Source organism: Helianthus annuus, chromosome 5, assembly GCF_002127325.2.
Source record: "Helianthus annuus cultivar XRQ/B chromosome 5, HanXRQr2.0-SUNRISE, whole genome shotgun sequence".
Taxonomy (NCBI): Eukaryota; Viridiplantae; Streptophyta; class Magnoliopsida; order Asterales; family Asteraceae; genus Helianthus; species Helianthus annuus.
Window position 1 is genome coordinate 176,014,042 of NC_035437.2, and position 17,286 is coordinate 176,031,327.

The following is a 17,286-nucleotide window of genomic DNA, read 5'->3' on the forward strand; positions in this document are numbered from 1 at the left end:
TGGTAGCTGATTGGGAGATGGTAGTTTTTTAGATATATTTGATGTTTGGTAAAGTAGCTGGAAACTTTTAATAAAATAAAATGGACATAACTAAAAATTTAAAAAGCTTGTGCATTAAAAAATTTATTATCTTTAGAGGTTAAAATAGTCATTTTTTTCCTTAAAAGTTTGTAGCTCCTTCTAAACGCTACTAGTAAGAGCGTTCAACCAAACGCTTAAAGCTCCTAACCTAAAAGCTTCAAACTCCTTCAGCCAAATAATATTTTTTATTGTGTATGAGCTTTTTCTTAAAAGTTTAAAGCTAGAAGCTCATAAAAGCTACATACCAAACATACCCATAATAGTCTTTAGTTTAAAATCAACTTTACTGGTAAACAGGTAACAAGCTAGGTTAATTTCATTTGGATAGCAAAACCGATCCTATTAGAGACAATGGGTTGTAAATTTTGATAAAATTAGATGTTTATACCTGTATTATTAACTTCTTATTATTATGATTATTCATGTAAACGGATTATATTAATTTGTGTATAGTCGTATACGATCAAGATTAGTTAAACGGCACAAATGGATCTTGGTTTTGGAAGTAAATTGTTCCTTCATCATTGATAATCGTAAATTTTATGACAAACTAGATAAAGCAAGTATATGTGATTCATGGGGATGATTTCATGATAGATTGCATTTTACTCTTAGTACCTATTACTTAACTTAGTTAAAATGCAACTCTTTGAACAGTAACAAGTTTTCATTGGGTGATTTTGATAATGGGTTGTCCGTGTTGTGTCTTCTTGTTTTCCTACAATCAAAGTTTAGTTTCCACATAAAATATCTTCTTCCTGGTAGTGTTTAGCGTCTCTTGATTTCGTTTTACTCTGAAACTGCCGTCTGTGTTGCCCTACTTCGGACGCAACACTAGTGTTTGGTAGGATTCTCTTTCCATGATTATTGAAAGCCATCTAGGTATCAATCGAGTGAATATTTAAACTTGGTGTGGATTACGTCTGAGCCTCAATTTATTGGCCTAGAACCCTAAATTGAGCATTTATCAAATAAAAAAAATGTATTATTTGCTTATAAATCATATATGTGTCACGTATAATATGTAACCATTTATTAAATAAGCTCTTTAGTACTCAAAAGGTAAAAGGTTTTATCTTTTTTAATTACTAAGCTTTCCATGGTTAATAGTAAAGATTCAATGCTTAGAAAAGGGTTAAAAAAAACCAGCTATAGCGTTCGGCGACCGAACCAACCGCTAGGTTCGTTTTAGCTTTTCCAAAAACTGCCACTACCTGTTCCACCGAAATTTCATCAAAACCGACTAAACCAGACCTTGAACACCCTTAGTTCATATATATAATTGAGTTAACTGCCATTTTCGTCCCTGTGGTTTGGTCACTTTGGTCATTTCAGTCCATTTTTCAAAAATGCGCCATTTTCCTCCCCGACGTTCTGGAAAGGTGCCATTTCAGTCCAAAAATCATAACCCAGTTAAGTCGGTTAGTAAATAAGGACTGATTGTGTAAATTTGTAACATAAAGGACTGATTGTGTAAATTTGTAACACCACCACCACTAGCCCTGCCACCACCACCTCTCCGCTGCCACCACCACCGCCACCACCACCACTCCGTTGCCACCACCACCACCCCCACCGTCGCCGGTTCTCTCTCCCGCCTCCTTCTCTCTCTCTCTCTCTCGTTGTTATCTCTCTCTCTCTCTCTCCGACTGTGATGATGATTGATGAAGATGAGTTGCAGGTTGTCGGTTTTACAGCGGTGAACGGAGGTGATGACAGAGGTGAACGGTGGTTTACGGTGAAGTGGTGGTGGGTTATGGTGATGGTGCAGCGGTGAGGAGACGGTGGTGTTAATGGTTGTCGGAGGTGATTGCAGTGTTTGGATTGTGCGTTGATGAGGAGCGTGTCGGAGTAATGACGATGGAACGAGAATGTGATGGTGAATCGGTGAATCGGTGATGGTGAATCGGTGATGAACGAGAATGTGATGGTGCGGTGATGAACGATGACCGAGAATGTGCGGTGGCGGCGGCAAACATCACGTTTGCTTCAAATAGAAGCCTCCAGATATTACCCCGCCAAGATACGGTCTGTTTCAAGCTTTGTTCGATCCACTCAGACGACGACAAATTCATCATCGTCATCATCGCCTCTATTAATAGTTGTTTTCCCTCATAATGTAGCCTCTACGAGGAGCAAGACCAAAAGAATACCAATATGTTTCCATTGTATTGTGGGAAATAATATTTGAAGGAAGCAACAGTAACAGCAGCAACAACATTATCATCAATCATCCTCCAATCCCATCTGTGCAACTCTCTCCAATGAAACCAAAATCTCTCTCACCGGAGCCTAGTTACTCTGAGCAATTTCACTTTCAACTTATTCATCATACTATGGTGGTGATTGCAGAGCATACACCAATCCATCCATCATTGTTCATCAACAGTCACCGTTCATCATCGTCATCATCTCCGTCAACGATCACCAAGCACATCACCACCGCTGTGTTCGGAGTTCTCGAGACCACCGTGCCCGATAACCACCTGAACTTAACCTGAACCTCACTCCGGTCATCGTTCACCACCATTGTTCACCTCCGTTCATCGTCGTCATCCTCTCCGACAACCCTCGTTCACCGCCGACCTCCGTGGTGAACGAGGTGGAGATGGTGGTATGAGATGTTGGTGGCAGATCGGAGTGGTGGTGGTGGCAGTGGCTGTGGTGGCGGTGGTGGCTGTGGTGGCGGTGGTGGCGGTGGTGGCGGTGGTGGTGGTGGCAGCGGAGTGGTGGTGGCGGCAGGGCTAGTGGTGGTGGTGTTACAAATTTACACAATCAGTCCTTTATGTTACAAATTTACACAATCAGTCCTTTATTTACTAACCGACTTAACTGGGTTATGATTTTTTGACTGAAATGGCACCTTTCCAGAACGTCGGGGAGGAAAATGGCGCATTTTTGAAAAATGGACTGAAATGGCCAAAGTGACCAAACCACAGGGACGAAAATGGCAGTTAACTCTATATAATTGGTAAAAACAGATGACCCTAATAAATCATGTAAACTTAAAATTCGGTCCAAATGGACCAGCAGCTCACCCGTCAACACTATACTTGTCGACACCACCACTGCGGACACATACACTACCACACCCAACACCCATAGTCTTTGTAGACACCCCCCCCCCCAACTTCATCGTTACGACCCTACCTATATTGTCGGCAACTTCTATACATTTAGGCTGCCACAACTGTCACCCATCACTGGTGTCCGCCCCTACTCTTATATGACAAGTTTTGACCCAAACTCATTTTGAACGTATAAACAACCCGACACGATCTACTTGCTTTGCAAGACTTACCAAAAATTAATTAAACCAACAAAATAAACAATAATAATATTATAAATTCCAAACATCATCTCAAAACTTTTATAAATTTCACAATAAATACCAAACACTAAAATAAAGCAACAAAACATTTGGATGGTTCATTAAAAATTGATTATTCCTGCATACCTCCATCATCAAGACCTTCGTCGTCACCTTCTTCATCGCTTAATTTAAGATCATCCAAAAGCTCTTCCAACGGCACAGAAGGCGCATCCTCACCATCTGTCACAGATGCCATTTCCGACGGCTGATACTCTTTGTTTCGATACAACGATATATTAAATCTCAACTCGGGTTGCTCTTCAAGATCCCTCAAGAACTGTTCATACTCCTTGTTCATCTTTTCTTCGTCTGCTCTACCTCGTGTGTCGCTCGCATCAACCTCAATCGGAAGAGACTTAAGCTTCCAAGCACGAGGCTTTCCACGCTTCTTTTGCCTCGTTTCCTCGTAACTTTTCTTGACTAAAATAACCTCCGGCATCACAAGACCTTTATACTTGTCTATCTCCATGTCGTTACTGTTAGCAGCATGCAAATCATAACCGAGAGCATAATCACCCGCGTTTAACAGATGTCCTAGATGAGTCCTTACCATAAACATGGTATCGTTCTTCCCGAAATCAGACACACGCGCCACCTGTGCATCAGCCATCACGTACTTTGACCCACCAACGTTGACTTCAGACGAAATGGGATCGACATCCAATACAACGTATTCCACAAGCTGTTTAGAGGAAAGAAGAGAAGTAAACGACGCCCTCCAGTATTGCTCGGCATCGAGAAAACAATGTCTGAGAGTTAACGGGTCAAGTAAAGCGATACTGTTGCTGATTTTCGTGCAGATAACAAGCGGGCCGAGGTTTCCCAAACTAGTAGCGAGTTTCGGCGGGAGACAGACTAGATCCTCACGACAAATCGGGCAAATTTCGACGGAAAACGTGTACTTGTAATTGTAGTTGTTGCTTTTCGTATCCTGAGACACAAGTTGCTTGTCATTGCGGCTCTTAACCGGGACAACCTTCTGAATAAACTCCACAAACTTAACCGCGTGACTACGGTTAGCAAAAAAGAAATCAATACCGCGATCCATCTGTTTGATTCTAATGGCTCTAACAGCAGCATCATGTTTGAGAATAAGTTGTTCTAGATAAAAGAAGGTACGTCTGTGAGACACGTGTTGTCGTAGTTGAACCGCAGCCACCCATTGATCCGGGTTGGCTTGGACTCGAGAACACGACTCGCACATTTGATCGTGAACCACGTACTCGACCATATACGCTTGCTCGAGAACAGCTCCGTTAAGAACCTCCTTTTGAACCCGGAGCTTGACTTTAATTCGCTTGGAATGAGGTTCGGTCCAGATGAACTCTGCATGAATGAGCCGTACTTTGTTCAGGTTTTTTAATCTCTTAACGCAGAAAGTTAAGAGTTCTTTCGATTCTACTTGGGCTTTAAGCCAGGTTCTCGGTGGTTGCAAGTAGCAATCGCACTCTGGGCAGTGAATAATGATGACGTGCTTTTGTAGACCCTCGGTTATGTCCACTTCGGAACGTAGACATTTGACGCACATATTGGCGGCGTTTGGGGCCATCAGAATGCCACATTTGCAGCACAAGACACTGCCTACGGTTTGTTGTACGGTAAACATTCCCGCTTCTCCGGCCATTGCTGCTAACACAATCAACAAAACAACCATCACTTAGAAGAAACAAAAACTTTATTCATAACGGGTATTATAACTTGTATGTGCAAAATCAAAAGGATTATTGTGAGCTGATAAATACGAAACAAACTATTAAACCTATATTAACTCTAAATCTATATTTAGTCCACAATAATCTATATGTAAACCTTGGGATAATAATTTTCAAACTTAACATTTAAGTCTAGGGTTGGCATAACGGGTCAGTGTTGCAGAGATCGGCCTAGAATCGGCAGGTCATCGCCTAAATTTGAGCAAGTCGGTCAAAAAAATCGGTCCAGGTCAAAATCGGTCAAAGGCGCTCCTAGTCGGTCAAAAGTCGGACTAATCGGGTCCAGGTTTTTTGACTCAATAAACCCAAATTTTTAGACCTGGCCCATGGTTTAAAGGGCTATTCATCTTCTACAGCCCAAATTTTAGTTATAACCTACATAACATTTACAGCCGACACAAAGCACCTTCTTCTCCGACCATATGCCTAAGTAAAATAAAAGAGACGGTGGGTTAGGTTTAATTAAGTTTGGGTATTTTAACATTTAACCCCCTCTATCTTTTACAACTTAACATATGGTTCCCAAACTTGTAAATTTGTATATAAAAAGTATAAAGTTAACTATATATTTATATAATTTTGTAAAAATATACATAAAAAGTCCATTCCGATTAATCCCTAGGCGGTACCTCACCGCCCGACTAGCGCCTAGCGCCTTCTACAACATTGTAACGGGTCAACCCGATGTGTTCATAGTTGTTAATGGCAAATAACGATAAGGTACCTATATGCTACGTAGCGAATAGCGATAAATAGCGGGCTACTATTTTATAAATAGCGATACACTAGAAAAGAAATTTTAAAAATTTTTATATGTATATTATAGCAAAATACCCTGGTATATATGCTATTTTACATGTATAATTAACAAAAACCTAAAATCTAGCTATTTTATAGCTATATTTAATTGCTATCTATATTAAAAAAAAAATAAGGTGTCGTTATTTTCGCTATCCGTCGCTATGACCATAATAGCGACACTACATCGCTTCGCTATATAGCAACCGCTATAATTGCCATTGACAACTAGACACGAACCCGAAACACGTAAACACGAAATCTTATCGTGTCAGATTTTCGAAACACGAACCTGTTAATAAACAGGTTACACAAAACGACATGTTAAAAGACACGAAAAAATTACCGGCGTATCATACGACCTGTTTAAGACACAATCAAATTCTCCATTTTGGCTAACAAATAATACCTAATTGACAATTTATAACAATATGTTGACAATTTTCATATTAACCTATTCACATAACTACGATAACTTCAAACCTACATAACAATTCCACTTCAAACAGTATAAGACTGTACAGAATTCACTGAATTCAAAACTGAAACAGAAAATACAGATATATCTATTATAGATAACACGCATCTAACGAATGAAACCTGGACACAATCGATCGAATAAAAAAGAAAACTCACCTTTGAAGTCTGAACTCAACGAATTAATCGAATCGCAAGGTGAAGGGCAGAAAAGCGGCGCCTGAAGGTGTGAACCAAATTGGGAATGATGGTGTTTGTGAGAGATTCAAATATTAGGGTTTTTGTGTTTGTGTATAATTGATCCCACACCCTCGGGTTTTAGATTTATCTGTCGGGTTTGGGTTCGAAATCGGGTTTAATTGTCATCCCTACTTTAAGAGTGTTTGGGTTAGCTTATTTTGGAACAATCTTTAACTTATTGACTTATAAAAATTAGAGTAAAATGCACGGATAGTCCTTGTGGTTTGTTGAAATTTCAACTTTAGTCCTCAACTTTTCAAAATTACATTCTTAGTCTCTGTGGTTTGATTAGTTGTTACTCAGATATTCCCAAAGCGGATGGAGGTTAGTTTTTCTGGGTAAGTGGTGTGAAATGACAAGGACTATCCGAGTAACAACTTGTCAAACCATAGGGACTATCCGAGTAACAACTTATCAAACCACATAGACTGTCCGAGTAACCTTCATCCGCTTTGGGGCTATCTGAGTAACAACTTGTCAAACCATAGGGACTATCCGAGTAACAACTTGTTAAACCACATGGACTATCCGAGTAACCTTCATCCGCTTTGGGGCTATCTGAGTAACAACTTGTCAAACCACAGGGACTAAGAGTGTAATTTTGAAAAGTTGGGGACTAAATGTGAAATTTCACCAAACCACATGGACTATTCGTGCATTTTACTCTAAAAGTTAATAAGTTGTTTTTATATAAGTTAAAAATGATTTTTTATGTGTTGAGAGGTTGAAAAGGAGAAGTTAGTTTTTGTAACTTCTCAAAAAAGTTGAAAAGGATAAATTAAAAGGAGAAAAGAGAATGAATCCTAAACACCCTTTTCAAATGCTAATCCCAAAAGAAATCAATAACGGTCATATAATTGACCTGATGCGAACGGGTTAAATGAAATAATTTTCTAATTAAACCATAGAGGAATGTAGAAAGAGCAAGTGTGCAAATAAGTTAAGAGGATGTTATCATGTTTGTTGAAAATTAGTAGATTACATTGTTAAAAATTAATAACCATTCTTATTGTTGTGTTTTTAGGTAAAGCTTCACTTTAGATTGCTTCGCGACGTTCGGAACGAACACACAAGTATCATTGTCCTCAGTATGCTTCCAAACCAAGCTTTTATGAATGGGTCAAAACTTTTGGGTTGCGTCTTTAGTTTAAAAACTTGTTTTTTAATTGTAACTAATGTTACTTGTTAGTATGTTTATATTTAAGGTGTTGTTTTTTTGTGAATCCGGTAAACCTTGTAACCGTAGGTTTGATATTTATGTTTAAAAAAAAATAGTAACGTTTTTAATCCCTTTTCGGTCTAAACTTTCGTTTCATATTTATAAGTTTAAGGGCGTTTCATGGTCTTTAGAGTAAAAAACACGTCTATGCTATGAAACATGGCTAAAATGAGTTCTGAAGTAAGAGGTCATTAAAATCTTTATATCCTTAATGACATAATTAATATTAATGGGATAATGAGCTAAATGTGTCAACTAGTTTCATTTAAACTTATAAGAGTCCTCCGGTTTGGAAAAAATGGCTTAAATTTACTAAAATGGGCTTGGATATTGGGTTTGGGTAAAATGCGTAACCGAAAGAAAGCTTTGGAATGGTAAAGCATTGTGCAATGAAACCAACCATAATTTCGGTTATGGTTGGGAGTTAATGGGGTAAACAATGATAAGGAATATAGGAGGGTTGAGCTAGAAATCTCAATGCCTTCTTAACGGGTCGGTTGGGTAAAGCTTCAAACCGAAATAATTCGTGGTATTTATGTATAATTGTAGTTGGGGAAAAAAATTAAGAAAAAGAAATGGAAGCATTGAGCTAAAATGCTCAATGCCTTCTTAACAGGTTGGTTGGGTAAAACGCTAAACCGAAAGAAAAAAATTGTAAATTTAAGAAGCCGGGTCCAAATTATGGATTCGGGTTTGAGGCTTACAAGGAAAAGTTAACAAAGTGTATACTTCAGCAACGTGCACATGTCACCAAAGTGCACGCTTCAACAAAGTGTACATATTATCGAAGTGCACATACTAGTCAAGTGCACATTTTAGCGTCGTGGGAAGACATTTCTCTCGAGATACGCGACAGAACACCAGTTGATTAAAACACTTCCTTTTATCATTTTTTGACATGTTCTCACTATAGAAATATAAACACTGATCGTTTTTTTATCATGACAGGTTTATAAAAGGGCTGGTACCGGACAAATGATCAAGTAAGCGAAGAACCGAACACCCTTAAACCATCATCTCCTTGGGAACATCTTTCCGAGAAATTTGAAGCATAGTCATGCGTGACAAAGTTTTCGAGTCTAAAACCTTATTGTTTTTGGACTGTAATATGTGTGCGTGTAATAATTTGTTAAGTCGATTCGGCTTAGTTATCAGTTAACCCAGACTCGTAGGTTATTCGCTTAAAAAATATAGGACCAAATCGTTCGAATATTCGGTATTAGCAGGAACGAGTGTTACAACCTCATACAGGATGGAGAAAACTAAAAAAAGTTATAGTTTTCACATGAATTTATGGTTTGTGAAATGGATTTGGGTAGAAGTGATAATAATGAAAGGACAGGGATCTGCGATGGGGGGTGGAGGGTGACAAAATATGGTAGTAAGAAATACTTATCGGAGACTCACCAGAAAGTTTGCCAGAATTCGCACCTATCGTTTGTAAATTGTGGAGCGAGAGCCAAGAAGGGTGAACTTAAACCAATATATTTAAAATTTAAAATATAAAATAAAAAATTTAATACTTATATCTTTGACTAGATTATCACCCGGAATTATTTCCCGAACTCGAGAAAGTTACTTTTATTCAAAATTATTTACGATTAATACATAATTAAAATCGACCTAAAAGTAATAAACATTATACAAAATACATTGAATTATAAATAGACTTAGGTGTTGTTTGTTTTTAAGAGGTAAAATGTCTGTAATCTGCGGACCACATCTGTAGACATCTATAGACATCTATAGAAGAAGACTGTTTGTTTTTTAACGTATGCAGACTTCTAAAATAAACTGGTGGTGGTGTACGTACGGTGGTGGTGGTGCTGGACGGTGATGGTGGTAGACGGTGGTGGTGGGTGGTGGTGGACGATGGTGGTGATGGACGGTGGTAGGTGGTGAACGGCGGCCGCTGGTGGTGGTGGTGGTGATGGACGGTGGTGGTGGGTGGTGATGTTTAACCCTCTGCATACCTTAGAAGATCTTAGAAGTGGCTGGGCCAAGTATGCACCAAGAAGAGCTCGCGCAGACGTTTTTTAATGAAACGTCTTCGGAAAAACAAACACTTTGTGCGTGACAATGTGTCTGCGCGACGCAGACAAAAGAGTCTGCGCAAAACTTTTCAGAAAAAACAAACAACACCTTAAATTAATTAGCATTAATGTCATGCCTCATACAATGGAATATGCCACCCTTTTAAGTTGTTCTTTTAAGTTGTTCTTTGATGTCATGCCTCAATAATACCTAAAACTAAAAAACATTATACAAAATAGATTGAATGATAAATGTAATTAAATCTATACTATATAATAAAAGAAACCTGTTTTGGGATACTTGTCATTCTCTCATTTAATTGATTAAAATTATTAATAATACTAATAATAATAATTTTTAATCTAAATTAATACAAATTTTTATTATTAATAATATTTAATCAAATCTAAAATATAATCTAATAAAAATTTTTATTATCAATAATATTTAATCAAATCATAAGAATAGATTTAATAATCATAATGGATACAATGTTCGATTTTCTAAAACAAAAGGCGGCCATATAGGTTTAAATTTTAAATCAAATAAGGTGCCATCAATGTGGAAAATACGAATCTATCTACTATAATAAAAGAAACCATGTTTTGTACACGTGTCATTCATAGAAGGTATACTCAAATTAATACTTATCTTATATTAACTAAATAAATAAATAATAAATTAATATTAAATCTTATCATACTTTAATACAATATTATCCTCAATTCTAAATATTTAATTTAATATATTTTTAAAACAATTATCTCTCTTTTCTACTTATCTTATATTAAATATATAAATAATAAATTAATATTAAATGTTATCCTAATTTATTAAAAATATAACTTTTTTATTAATTGGTATACAAAATTATATTTATTCAACTCGTGTAAAACGTGGGGTTTTTAAAAATATAACTTTTTTTTATTATTTACTATACAAAGTTACATTTATATAACACGTGTAATACACGAAGTTTTAAAGATTTAACTTTTTATCATTTGCTATGTAAAATTAGATTTATTCAACACGTGTAATACATGTGGTTTTTAAGGATACAATTTTTTATTATTTGGTAGATTTTTCAACCCGACTATACACGGGTTTTTAAAGATACGACGTTTTTAGTATTTAATATACAAAATTACATTTATTTAATATGTGTAATACAAATGGTTTTTAAAGATATAACTTCTTTTTAGATCTATTCAACACGTGTAACATACGGGATTTTTAAGGATGTAATATTTTTTTATTATTTGGTAGATTTATTCAACCCGATTATACACGGGTTTTTTAAAGATACGATGTTTTTAGTATTTAGTATACAAAATTACATTTATTTAATCTGTGTAATACACATGGTTTTTAAAGATATAACTATTTTTATTATTTAATATATAAAATTACATTTATTCAACCCGTGTAATACACGGGGTTCTAACCTAGTAATATATACCCTAATGTAAGCATATACTTACAAGTAAAAAAAATCAGTAGGCTTAATCGGTGATTTTAGATACACTATATTCTATATTAATTATTATTAAAATGAATTGATATTATAATAATAACAGTTTGTTATAGATAATAAACAAACGATAGAGATAAAGTAATTTTTATATTTTTATCTCTATATCATATAATATAATTTATTAACCCAAGCATCATGGTATATCATTTTTTTAAGAGAGAATGTTTATTTAGAATTATTTATTAATATGAATAATGGTCCTTATATTAATTTTGTGTTAAGTAGTAGCAATACTATACCATTGTCAGCGACCACCAACACCGGAAAAGCTCGTAAAAACAAAATAAATAAAAACGGGAAAAAAATAACGCCGAGCGAAAAACAGACGTAAAATCTTTGAATCACGCATGCTCGTTGCTGAGAAATTAAACCAAAACGTAAAACATAGAAAAAAATAACTAAGTTCATCCAAGACCCGCGTGTTAGACGAACTTGTCAAACACAGAAAAATAGATGTGACGCGACGGGCCTTTCAAACGGGAAAAATATACGAAAAAATGTAGAACCCCATACGCACGTTGTGGTGCGTTAACTCATAAAATTTAGAATGAAACGAAAAACTTGGGAAAGATGAAAAGTATGGTGGACTAAAATTGAAAATAAAAAAGAGTTGGGATTAAATTGCAAAAAGTGAAAAATTTTGGGTTAAAAGTAAAAAAAAAAACAAAGGGTCTAAATTGCTAAATGGAAGTTATTTATTAATTTTAGATAAAGATAAGAATAACAATAAGTGATATTTATATATTGGTTATTAATTATTAATATTAATATTAAAAGAAATTTATTAAACAAATATAAATAAATTTATGAGGTTGAATGAGAGAATGCCATGTGGCATTATTTGGAGTCTTTTATTATAAGTTAGATTAATTATAATTAAAATGAGTTGATATTAGTTTAAAATACACTACATTGAATCATTTATGTATAAAGTTGGTTATAAAGAAAACGAGGTGAAAATGATAATTAATAATAACTAGTTTTTCTGTCGTCGCGCGTTGCGACGAAACCAAGCAAATGATAATGTAAAACAAATATGATTTGAAAATAAAGCATGTTGTTTAGAAAGTTAAACCTTAGAACGGTTTAGTTTATCATCATACTGTTTTATGATACCAAATAAATACTTTATTATAAGTACAATTTCGTTTTTAACAAAATTTATAACGGAATCTATGGGAAAAAATCAATCATAACTACGTGAAGTTTTAAGAAAAAGTTATAAACGTATAATATTAAAGAAGTATGAATTAATTGATAATATATGTTCTAAAAAAAAGAGAATTATTAAAAAAAGGGTATAGGAAATATATGGTTTTAAAAAAGGAAAAATAATTAAAAATATGTTATTAAAGATAAAAAAATAATAAAAAGCTATATATTATTATAAAATTAAAATTACTATTCATCATCCTTCATATATATATAATATAATATAATATAATATAATATAATATAATATAATATAATATAATATAATATAATATAATAATATATAATATAACATATATATATATATCTATACTATATAATAAAAGAAACCATTTTGAGGACACTTGTCATCATATTAGGCCATGTTTTATAGATAAGTATTATTATTTTAATTTAATTTTTTCTAATTAATTATAGATAATTACTAAATATTATTTAGTTTAATTTCTTATGGATAATTATTATTTAGTTTAATCTCCTTCTCATTTATAATATTATTTATTTAACTAATAGAGTAAATTACGATTTTGGCCCCTGTGGTTATATCACTATTACTCTTTTAGCCCAAAAAGATTTTTTAACATCTAAGCCCCCGACGTATATTTTCTAATCTTTTTGGCCCCAAACGTCTTTTTTCTAACCCTTTTGGACCCTAATATTTAATGAATGCGGTTAGTGTTAGGGGCCAAAAGGGTTAGAAAAAAAGGCGTTAGGGGCTCAGATGTTAAAAATTCTTCTTTGGGCTAAAAGGGGTAAAAGTGATATAACCACAGGGGACAAAATCGTAATTTACTCTAACTAATATTATTTATCATCTATACATTTACAGAGTTTTAAATAATGGGTTAAATTTATTGAGACTTCGTTAACAAATTTTGCTACAACTAAATAATCTATTTATATCAATCTAAATTTTTATCTATACTATACTATACTATATAATAAAACACTAATGTGTGACACATGTCGTTCATTGTAGGTATTTATTTTATGATTTTCTCGCCTCACTTCCAAACTTATCTTATATTAAATAAATAAATAAATAAATGAATAATGAGCTAATATTAAATTTTATCCTACTTTAAATTTTGAATACCATTCTTCTATTGTTCTAATAAAATATTATCCGAAATTGTAAATTGTTAATTTAAAACATTTTAAATAAAACAAATTATTTATCACGAAAACCAAACTTTGTATTAATATATTAAATATTTTTATTTTCACTATACAAAATTACATTTACTAACATTTTTATTGTTTGGTATATAAAATTACATTTATTTAACTCATGTAATAAATAAGGTTTTTTAAAGATGTATTATTTTATTCTTTGGTAAACAATATTACATTTATTCAACCCGTGTAATACATGTGGTTTTAAAGATATAATTTTTTTATTTGGTATATAAAATTACATTAATTCAACCCGTACAATATGGTTCTTATATATATAACTTTTTATTATTTAATATATAAAATTATATTTATTCAACCCGTGCAACAAAGGAAGTTTTTATAATATTAAATTTTATCCTACTTTAAATTTTGAATACCATTCTTCTATTATTCTAATAAAATATTATCCGAAATTGTAAATTGTTAATTTAAAACATTTTAAATAAAACAAATTATTTATCACGAAAACCAAACTTTGTATTAATATATTAAATATTTTTATTTTCACTATACAAAATTACATTTACTAACATTTTTATTATTTGGTATATAAAATTACATTTATTTAACTCATGTAATAAATAAGGTTTTTTAAAGATGTATTATTTTATTCTTTGGTAAACAATATTACATTTATTCAACCCGTGTAATACATGTGGTTTTAAAGATATAATTTTTTTAATTGGTATATAAAATTACATTAATTCAACCCGTACAATATGGTTCTTATATATATAACTTTTTATTATTTAATATATAAAATTATATTTATTCAACCCGTGCAACAAAGGAAGTTTTTAAAGATATAATGTTTTATTATTTAGTATATAAATTTATTTACTCAACCCGTGTAATACACGGGGTTATAACCTAGTATATATATATAATATAATACTAAAGTATATAGGCTTAAGTTTGAAAAGTCAATGTCATAACTGTGATTACATTTAGCAAATTGATGGTTTTGTAAAATGCTATGAGATAAATAAAAAAAGAGAATAAATATACATAAATTATTTAGTTGAATTTAGTAATGGTAATGCTCGTCAAGCATGAAAACTAAATTTGGTAAATTGAGATGGTGATTGTTATAGGAATCAAAGAAACCTAAAAACAATTTGTTTATATCTTTTTGACAAGTTGAGCCCATAATCAATAAACAAAAGTCACAAAACAAAACAAATCAAAGTGGATTGGGCTTGGTCTGCAAGTGTACTAAATTAACTATTGGGCTAATATTTTTGGGCCACCGCTAAACCAAATTTATAAAAAGAACAACCAATAGATTGCAGACAGAAAGGTTGAGAAGAGGGTTTGATACAATTTTGGGGATAATTTTTGGATGGCAATTCGAGTTGTACGCAAGAAGGAACAAAGGGTTTTTGGTGATGAGCGGCTAAATCTTTCTTAGACCAGTTTATGTGTTAGGATCTTATTTTATCTGTGATGACAAATATTTAAATCTGATTGACGTATTAGTTAATTTAAACGATTTGTGTGTGTTTTGAGATCGCTCTTTACAATTACGTTCGGTTGATGACAAAACCTAGAAACGGGTTGGGTTACTAAAGGGGGTTGACTTGACATTTATAAATTGGGTACTTGACATGGTTTAATGACAAGAACCGGTTTTAATGCTACGTTAACTAATTTTCAGTAAAGCAAATGATTCCAGCCCAGCTGATTGATGCATTGGAAATGATGGGGAAGGACTCAGGATCCCACCCGAGTTTTCTACTACAGTGCATTTACTCCAGAGGGTCGGCTCTTGTGGAGGGTGCAACTCCTGTCATGTGGCAGGAGGCTGGAAATTTTCTCGGGGACAGCGTAACGCCCCTCTCGACCAAGCGTGGGTCCGGTTAAGAAAACATAGTCCTGGTAATGAGTGGTGGCGGGCCTACGTCTTGTGGGCGTAACGCCCCTCTCGACCAAGTGTGGGTCCGGTTAAGACAACATAGTCCTGGTAATGAGTGGTGGCGGGCCTGCGTCTTATGGGTGTGAATTAGCCGCCTGTTGTGAAGTTCACCTGTAAAAAAAAAAAAACTAATTTTCAGAACTATGTTTATGTAGTTCCCAATTAATTAACTGAATTTATGTGAAATCTTATATTTGAAACTTGAAAATTGGTCATCTTTCTTATTATTGTTTTAAAACCTATATAAGGTTTGTTTACTTATTAACAAAAATCAATCTAAATCAAATTCAATTCTAAATCAGTTAGTTTCAGTCTAAATAATCAAACGACATATGGTAGTTCTTGTCAAAATTAAGAGGTTTATACGTAAAAACAATTAAAGGGGTATGAAAGGTTTACTTAATAAATGGATGGATATGTAAAATATAGTAAAGACACGTCTATCTAGTTGTAAATAAAGCATACATGGCATGCCTTAGCTTTTGGAGCGTTTCTTTACCTTTTTTATTTCGTTGTTTTTAAATTATCTTCCTTAACATTCCGTTATAAATTTTGTTGAAAATGAAGTTGTATAAAAACTAAACTACTTTTTTTGGTACAGGAAGTTAAAGTGAGTGACGGTAGGAATAATTGTTATGTTTTTCAAGGATGAGATTTAATATATAATTTTTCCTGGTTTTTTAATTGAGATGGTCCGCGCTAGAGAGTCCCCTCACACGATAGATCCCCAATTTAAAACCCTTCAATGAAATGAATTGGCTTATTCGAAAAAAGTCTTGTTCTTTAAAAGATCTACCTCAGGAGTAATTTTTATTGTTAATTATGTAGGGGTTAAGAAATTCCAAAAGAATAAATTAAACAAATTAGTCGGCATTATGATAATTTAATAAACTTACACGATCAAATACTAACGAGGGGGATATTTTTTTTGAAATGTGTGGATTACTCGCGAATGTCGGGAGGTCTAGCATACTTTGACCGGGTCCATGCTAGAGAGCCCTCTCACACAATAGATCCCCAATTTAAAACCCTTCAATGAGAAACCCTATCAGCTAGACTCGAATCTGAGACCTGAAGGGGAAAACTCAACCGGATCCACCATAGATGGAACTTAAATACACGTGACCACCACTAGAGCACTTGTGATGTGGTTAAGTAATTAAGTTTGTGTGTGTTTATTTTGGTTTACAATGGACACTCAATACATAACCATTTTAGTAAAGAATCGTGAAAATTGTAAGCATCTAAATGTACTTTTTTTTGTCTCTTTCTTTGATTGTTATGATTTTTATAGTATATGCTGCTTAAATTGATTTTGTGTTGAAAATTTACATTTGATTTATTTGATATAAAAGTTCTTTCTTTTTAAAAAAAAAAAATACATGTAAATTAGAGACAGCTACTAAAACCCTCTTTCATGATAAGCAAGAAATAATGCATGAAATAAAATTTCAAAAGTTGACTTTAAGTAAATTAATAAAATCATGAAATAAAATTTCAAAAGTTGACTTT

General features: G+C 33.4%; 1 protein-coding gene across 2 annotated transcripts; it reads right to left on the reverse strand.

Annotated features, from left to right (window-relative positions):
• Positions 1-3,392: 3,392 nt before the first annotated feature.
• LOC110942308 (60S ribosomal export protein NMD3-like) lies at positions 3,393-6,756 on the reverse strand. Of its 2 annotated transcripts, none has more exons than XM_035990442.1 (2): positions 6,601-6,756; positions 3,393-5,083 (listed from the first exon to the last, which is right to left on the reverse strand). In XM_035990442.1, the coding sequence occupies exon 2, from the start codon at positions 5,076-5,078 to the stop codon at positions 3,525-3,527; it is 1,554 nt and encodes a 517-aa protein (XP_035846335.1). In that variant the 5' UTR covers positions 5,079-5,083; positions 6,601-6,756; the 3' UTR covers positions 3,393-3,524. The 2 variants fall into 2 exon arrangements, with proteins under 2 accessions (XP_035846335.1, XP_035846334.1); XM_035990441.1 differs by having other exon boundaries at positions 3,393-5,080; positions 6,601-6,750.
• Positions 6,757-17,286: the final 10,530 nt, after the last annotated feature.

Coding starts and splice junctions, on each gene's coding strand:
- LOC110942308 (XM_035990442.1), bottom strand. CDS start 5,078: ATGGCCGGAGAAGCGGGAATGTTTACCGTACAACAAACCGTAGGCAGT.